Here is a 7870-nt window from a genome sequence, read left to right on the forward strand (position 1 = left end):
GTCTACATAAAATGCTATCTAAGTTACATAAATTGAGCCTTTGCATTCGCCTGTAAGGTCGTTGGGCTAGGGCGAGTGCTACGGCAAGTGCTGCTCGACGTACAAAAGCCTAATTGGGGTGTAGTGAAAAGAATCACACTTTGATTCACTGCATACGTCCAAAAGGTGAGTGTTAAACCCCCCTACCCTGATACATAACCCCCATGCACCTCTACTGCAGTGAAGCAAAGGAACCCACAGCCACGGCTTTATTTATGGGGGTCTCGTTTTTTAATTTCACCCCAGGCGCACCGCCGTCTTTCCAAAGGGGCCCTGTTTTTTTCATCCTTTCTTAACGTACGGCCGTACGGCCGGGGGTTGACTGCCGGCACCTGACTCGGCTCTCTTGCAATGTGAGCGCGGCCGGGCCCACCGTTCGCTGGCTTTGTCTCTGGCTATGAATGATAATAGGTGACCTTGTTTCCCTCAGCTTGATACCTGCTTTGGAGTCTGTAGGGGCAGATTAAAAAAGAAAATAGAATGAATCGCACAGGGTTAGGAGAGCAAGGGAGAGAGAATGAGAAAGAGAAAAAGAGAGAGAGAAAGACTCCATTCAGCCAGGTGGAGGGGGGAAAGAAAGGCGAATGATTAAATCTTCCAGGGGGGAAAAAGAAGGAAAGAAAAAAAAAAGACGACACTATAGGAGCCATAATGCATGCCGCCTCCCTCTCAATGAACATGCAAATGAGGCTGCTTAATGGCCTGGAATATGAATGCCGGTGGTAATGAGTAATTAATGCACATGTCACGCGAGTCAAACTGTTGTGATTACAGTATATGCAACTGGAAGGGAGCGTGATTGAGACTTGGAGATCACATAGGCTATGCGTAATGAAAGGGGAAGGGAAGTCATTCACCGGACGTGAATAATTCCCGTTTTGTATTTAAAAAGATTGAGTGTGTGTGTGTGTGTGTGTGTGTGTGTGTGTGTGTGTGTGTGTGTGTGTGTGTGTGTGTGTGTGTGTGTGTGTATCGATGCATTGCATCATAATACGAGAACTGGCCTGTTAAGTGGGTTATGAAAGCTTCTCCAGTGAAGGGTTCTTTTCTCTTTCTTATCATTTTGTTTGTACAGTATGTGCATATACAGCAAACAAATGCCGTTTCCATCTTCGAAAGTGTACTAAATGGAACCAAATGGACCCTTTGTGGGTCCGATTTAGTTCCATTTGCCACACTTTCGGAGTTGGATTGATTGATCACACTGTGCACACAGTCCTTTCTGCATTCTAGATTCGACCACACCGAGGCAGAACGCATGCATGGGGCCAAAGGGACGTAACTCACCACTCCGAGTCCTAAAAGGTGTGCTGTGCATCTCATACCAATTCAATCCAAGACCCCCCCCCCCCACCCTCCCGGGAGACAAATTACGTCCCCCACCAAAAAAACTGAACCAAATCAAATCAAGTGACGGGAGATTTATTTCCACTCCAGGGGGTGGTCTGTCTACCCTGTGGCGCCACTCCCTCAGGTACTACGCCCCCGCATCCAAATCGCTAAACATCCACAACGGAGAGCCCCCCCATACCCCATCACCAGAGGTCTAGCTGCGATTTCACCCCATCCTCCGAGCGTCCCACCCCGGGCATTAGTGTCACTTTGTAGGCCCGTAATGAGCTTTTCTGCCTGCCCGCCCCCTTTCCTGACCCCTGTGCGCTTTGATGTTGCCCTTTTTTTTCCTCCCGTGCTGCCCCCTTGCTTCCGTCCTTTACTTCCTCCCTCCCTCTCGCTCTCACGTCTCTCCTCCTACTCTCTCTCTCTTCCTCTCTCTGTCTGTCTGTCTGTCATCATCATCGCCGCCTTCCTCACCGCTTCCTTCGACCGCGGGGTGGGTGTCGAGCTGCGCTGTTATCTGCTCTTTTGGATAGCTGCGCTTTTCTTTTTTTTGTTGCAGCCACCAACCTGATTTCTTCCCCCTCTCATCTGTCTGTCTGTCTCTCCCTCTTCAATTCCCTGAGCCTCCTTATCCTGTTTTCTTCTCCCTCTCCTTTCGTTCCTCTCCTATTCTCTCCTGTGTCTTTCGGTTTTCTTGCTCTCTTCCATATCTCCCTCTCTCTCCCCCCCATTGGCAGCATGCGGACGGGTAAATGTGTAATGTCTTGTGGGAGGGGGAGGCAGGCGGTGGAGGAGGAGGGGACATGCAGTGTTTTGGCAGGCAGAGAGAGGTAAGCGGGGAGAGAGAAAGACATAAGAGAGAGAGGGAGGGAAGGGGAGATAGAGGGAGGGGAGAGAGAGAGAGTCGGGGGATGGAATTGCCTGGGCTGCCAAGAGGCCCACATCTGTCTCTGATCAACCAGTACACAGCAAGCCAGCGGCGCGCACACACACACACACACACACACACACACACACACACACACACACACACACACACACACACACACACACACACACACACACACACACACACACACACACACACACACACACACACACACACACACACACACACACACACACACACACACACACACACACACACACACACAGGAGGACTAAGTGTCCTATTTAAAACAAGTAGCCTAAACAACAGGGAACAGCTTGTAAGAACAGAAGATTGTCTTGTCTTTTCAGGGGGTGGCGTAGGATCACGATCAGTAGCCCCCAGTAGAGAGAGAGAGAGAGAGAGAGAAAGGAGATCCAGTGCCTCTAGGTTTCGCACAGAATAACGATAGAACGCAGTCGGGGGGGGGAGAGCGCGGCCCTTGACAGGGAGAGAGTCAGATAAGATTGAGTCATGTAGCGCGCACATTTGTGTGTGTGTGTGTGTTATCATCATCGCATTTCTCGGGGGGTGACGCGCCGGTCCCCCCAACCGACCATGGGAATCCCGAGTGGTATGCAAATCCTGAGTGGTATGCAAACTCTGAAAACTCAAGCGTTAACACTGATGATTGTACCACGTCAGTATAGCCTGGAAAGCAGGCAAATCTGCCTGTGAGCACTGAGATACAGAGAGAGAAAGAGAGAGGGGGTGGGGGGGGGGGGGGGGGGGGGGAGAGAGAAAGAGAGCCTTTTGCGGTTGATGAATATAGTGATTATAACGGTGATGATTACAGGCCCGTTTAGCCCAAAGCCTACAATGACAGCCGGCGTGTTGCTCCAGCTCCGTCGTCTTTTGGGACCTGAGCCCGTCCTGGATTTTCTCAAATAACAGGGGGGCTTGCAAACACAAGCCTCGCCTCGCGCCTAATTCTTATTTTCATTCGCCAACGCGAAAATGGCATTTAATCGCGGCTGGCACGGGTGTGTGTGTGTGGGGGGGTATGTGTGTGTGTATGTGTGGGTATGTGTGTGTGTGTGTGTGAGGGGAGGGTGGCTGTTTATTTTTCTCCCCTCCTGATAAATAATGCAGTGCCTGTCAAGGAGACTAAAATAAGAAACTGGGGGCAAAGAACTGAATGGGGTAACTAATATGACGTTTACATTCAGAAGCACTTCATGCACATGATTTCATCTCATTTCGCAGTCGGACGAGTCGACGACGGTAATCACATCGGAGTGGAGTCGAAATAGATAGTTCACTAAATGTTTCATCAACAACAACTTGAGTGCTCTTTTTTCTGTTTGTTTCCCATGCTGCGCGGCGGCACGCATTACTGTCTCACAAGCTGCATTGTGCAAAGGCTTGCGGCTATAGAACCCCCCCGGGGCCACAGGGGTCCCCCTGAGGGGGTTCTTGGGGAGGAGGGGGGGTAAACGATTGATTGTTAATCTTCACCATTATTACATGTACAACTAAATACAACTGGAGGGTGTGCAAGTATATGTCTGCTTTGAATGAATTAATTAACTTTATTTCGATCTTTCAGAGAGACATTACACATAAAACAGTTATTTTTAAGGTGATCGAAAAGACGATAGCTTATTAGTGCCTATATCCTTATCCCGATGTATTCCAAAATACTAATGTGGATATGCATACCAAACAACATATAAACAACATGATCAGTTTCACTGTTATCTCTATGCCTACAGTATAGATAGATAGATAGATAGATAGATAGATAGATAGATAGATAGATAGATAGATAGATAGATAGATAGATAGATAGATAGATGCCTGTCTATATAATACATATAGACTAGAGTATAGAATATAGATTCCAGGAAAGGAATCCTGGACCAAATGACAGATCCTTTTTGGACCAAATCACGTCTAACCATGCATGTTAGATCGGAGATCCAGAGATCCAAATCTTATCAAATGGGTTATCCGTGGTCATGCACATCAAATTGGTGAAATGGCAATCACTGCTAGAAAAATGGCATGATGTGTTATAGGTAATTATATAGGCTATATCTCAACAATGATTGCTATCCTCAGCGGAGCTGTAGAGAATGATATTTAGCCTACTAGACCTATAGAGTAAAACCTATATCACTTTCCCCTGTGGCTGTGTGAGAGGCTGGTTCCTCTCACTTTCCCATCAGTGCAAAAATGGACATTGAGAGGGAAGGAATATCCCCAACAAGCATGCAACAACACATGTGCGGGTTATCAGACAATGGCCATTGGATGCCAGTCCGCATGTGTTGTAGAAACAGAGTTGATTTGAACCAGATGACAGCTTTTAAAAGAAAACAAACGTGTATTTTGCCCTTTTAAAAAGGTGAGAAGAATAACTGCAAGGTGGGGAAATATTGCTTGTTTATGCCCTCTGGCTGATGTGGTCTATAGCCTACTATATTTAAGGCAGGCCCTACATCAGATTAAACTGATAGCCATATGAACTATGAAGTTAAGTTTGCATTGTAGGGATATCATGTGAGCTATCGTTTTCTGACGTTTTTTGCTCTAAACACGGGAAGCCCGGCATCCCTGTATTGAGGTGGGGGGGGGGGGGGGGGGGGGGGGCGTTCGCCAGCCAAAAATAGCAGACCTACAAGCTCACACGCTGCGACGCGTTGTGAGCTTGTAGATCTGCTATTTTTTGGCGAAATAAGCAGACCATGCGTGCGCCTTAAATCAGAAAGGACTTGAGAGAGAGAGAGCGCGTGTAGAAGATAAAAACTCACCCTCTTCTCCGTTGCTCATGGATGTCAGACATATTAGCAGCACAAATCCAACCAGCGGTGACAGAAAATCCATCTTGGGGATAATATGCACCTTCACGGGAAGATCTGGAAGTGTTTATAGCGGGGTTTTTCCCCAACACCTTCTATATCAAAATGCACCCGCTCCTCAAATCCTCAACAAGGAAAAAATCCACACCCTTGTTTTTGGCACCAACACGCAAAACAAAACAAAATATAACAATAAGCTAATTAATCCCAAAATAATGACCAAAATTGACCTCAAATTGTCCCGAATCTCGATTCTAAAATCACTTCAATTAATTCCCAAATCATGTCCAAAATAAAAACCGCACTCTTCCAGGCAGACGCATTGAGAGACGTCCGCTTTTCTACTTGAGACAAACTCTCATCTTTGTTAGGAAGGTGAAAAAGAACAGGACAGTATCAGGGGTCTGTGGTCTCTGTCTCTCCGAGGCATGAGCGAAGATCGGGTCTCCTCCTCTTGAGGGATCTCTGTGCGTAAATGTGTGCGCTCTCCTTGCGATCACATACAGGGGATCTCTCTCTCTCTACTCCCTTACCGGGGCGTGTGTGTGGAGCTCAGGTCCAGTCAACATTACACACACCGGCACCGCTCAAATAAAAAACACAAAGATCCAGTCTATACCACCAGCTGAAATCAAACGGCGTCGTAGTTCGCTCTTTTTTGCCGTCCAAAGGGTTCGTTCATTCCGCTGGATCGAAGCTATACACTACACTACACCGTCACCCGTCGCTCATGTGTGTGTGTGTGTGAGAGTGAGTGAGTGTGTGTGACAGCGGCTCCGACTCCGAGACGGCAGCATGTGTGTGTAGTATGTGTGTGTGTGAGAGCGTGTCTCTCTCCCTCTCTCTCTGGAGTGTGTGTGATAGCGCTTCACAGCGGAGCGGACCCCAGCTATCGCATTACAGTCAGCAAAGCGTGGCTCCGCCCCGCAGCCACCCTCAGCACAGCCGTGTGAGAGTGTGTGCGTGTGCGTGTCTGTGTCAGGCACACGCACGCGCGCTTAAGGAGAGATACCACAGCACAGATAGAGCATAAACTCTTCCAGTCTCAGATAAGCTACATTGTAGTTGCAAACAAGGGAGCGTGGAGGAGAATATTTCCTTGGGCTGTTTTCAGAAAGAATAGAGGAACTAAGGAAGCGACACAGAAATGATGTAGACTAGACTACTTGCGCGCACATAGGCTACACAAAACAACACTATACTACTACTACTACTAATAATAATAATAATAAACTCACAAACTGAAAATAAGACCCAGTCAAACAAAAAATGTACTACTGTATAGGCCTATAAAAGCAATGATTGCTAGACAACGACTAAGAATAAATTAATGTCGATACATTGTTATCCTGTTAAAAAACAAACACCTTACAGGTCTGTAACTAACAGTGCACAGATGGAACCAAATGGACCGTTGTGGGTCTGTGACTCTGAGTGTAGGCTACAACTCCGAGAGTGTAAAAATTGAACAAAATGCACCCATGGGTCAAAAGGTCTGTAACTCTGAGAGTGTACAAATGGTTGCACTCTCTCAGAGTGAAATAAGCGCGGAAGATTTCACATAGATTTAGGGTCCATTTGGAGCCCATAATGTGACGCCCCCCCCCCCCCCCCCCCCCCCCCCGGACCAAGTGTCCTGAAAGCAGACTTCACACATAATAATAACACAAAAAACGATGTGTCAGAAACGCTGCGGAAACACATCTGTTTCCTCGTGCCGCTGTGTGTTATTAAACACGACACCGATGCCCTCGTCCATCCGGTTATGCAGTACCCATGGTACCGTGGTCCCAGTACCCCATGTACCCCAAGCTCGTAGCGCGCTACTCGGTGGCACGCTATGTGCTTGTAGATCTGCTATTTTTCAATAGCTAAAGCATAACATAATGCTAACACCAAAAGGGGTTCCGCCCAAAATGGGCTAGGCATGCAAACGATATATCGTAAACCCATGAAAATCCATTCAAACTGGTAAAAATTTTAATCACGATGAAATCACAATTTGAATTGTGACCTTTCTTGACCTTTATTAAGATAAGTGATTAAAAAAAATAGTTTGTTATTAACTATACTGTATTGAAAAGAGGAGAAGAAAATTTAAAGAGAAAGAAAACACTGGATATTTTAAATAAGTGTGTTATTATTGTGAACCTAGTATCGTTATTCTAATCGCATAAGTTGTGTGAATTACGTTGCATGCCTACATTTTGCAAATGTTTTACAGGAGACTGCCTGTTTTTGTCTCCACCAGGCCGAAGGCATGTGGGGAGAGTATGTTTTGCACTCCGTCCGTCCGTGTGTCCGTGTGTGTGTCCGTGAACAGCTAATCTCAGCCACCGTTAACCCGGTCGATGCCAAATTTTGCACACACACTCCCTGGATGCCAACCATGAACCTCTGCCCCAAACTTTCCAGAACGGCCTGTTATAGCGCCACCAGGAGGCCGCTTTGTGCAAAACAAGTTTTTCGATGCCATATTTTGCACACACACTCCCTGGATGCCAACCATGAACCTCTGCCCCAAACTTTCCAGAACGGCCTGTTATAGCGCCACCAGGAGGCCGCTTTGTGCAAAACAAGTTTTTGCACAGTACACCTACAGATTTTGTCCAAACATCACGCAAATTGGTACACAGTCTCTCTAGAGCCATTCAACGAAACGGGTCTTTCAGATTTATCAGACTCCATCCTGATTGGTTAAGATTGCCTTCCAAAGTTCACAGGAGTGCTCAGTTTCAAACAAAATGCTGCAAATCATGAA

The 7870-nt window shown here is 46.9% G+C and overlaps 1 protein-coding gene across 3 annotated transcripts in view; it reads right to left on the bottom strand.

The window, feature by feature from the left end:
* The window catches only part of LOC310854197 (neuropilin-2-like), a 96264-nt gene extending 90381 nt beyond the window's left edge, over nt 1–5883 (bottom strand). For 2 of the 3 annotated variants that reach the window (XM_083758735.1, XM_083758734.1), the window contains exon 1: nt 5062–5882. In XM_083758735.1, coding sequence (XP_083614861.1) covers nt 5062–5134 — 73 coding nt within the window. In that variant the 5' untranslated portion in view covers nt 5135–5882. Of the gene's footprint in view, nt 1–5061 lie in introns of all 3 variants that reach the window. The other variant, XM_083758736.1, reaches the window with a different exon arrangement.
* Nucleotides 5884–7870: the final 1987 nt, after the last annotated feature.

Source organism: Protomyctophum parallelum (assembly GCF_964188405.1).
Source record: "Protomyctophum parallelum genome assembly, chromosome: 23".
NCBI classification, from domain to species: Eukaryota; Metazoa; Chordata; class Actinopteri; order Myctophiformes; family Myctophidae; genus Protomyctophum; species Protomyctophum parallelum.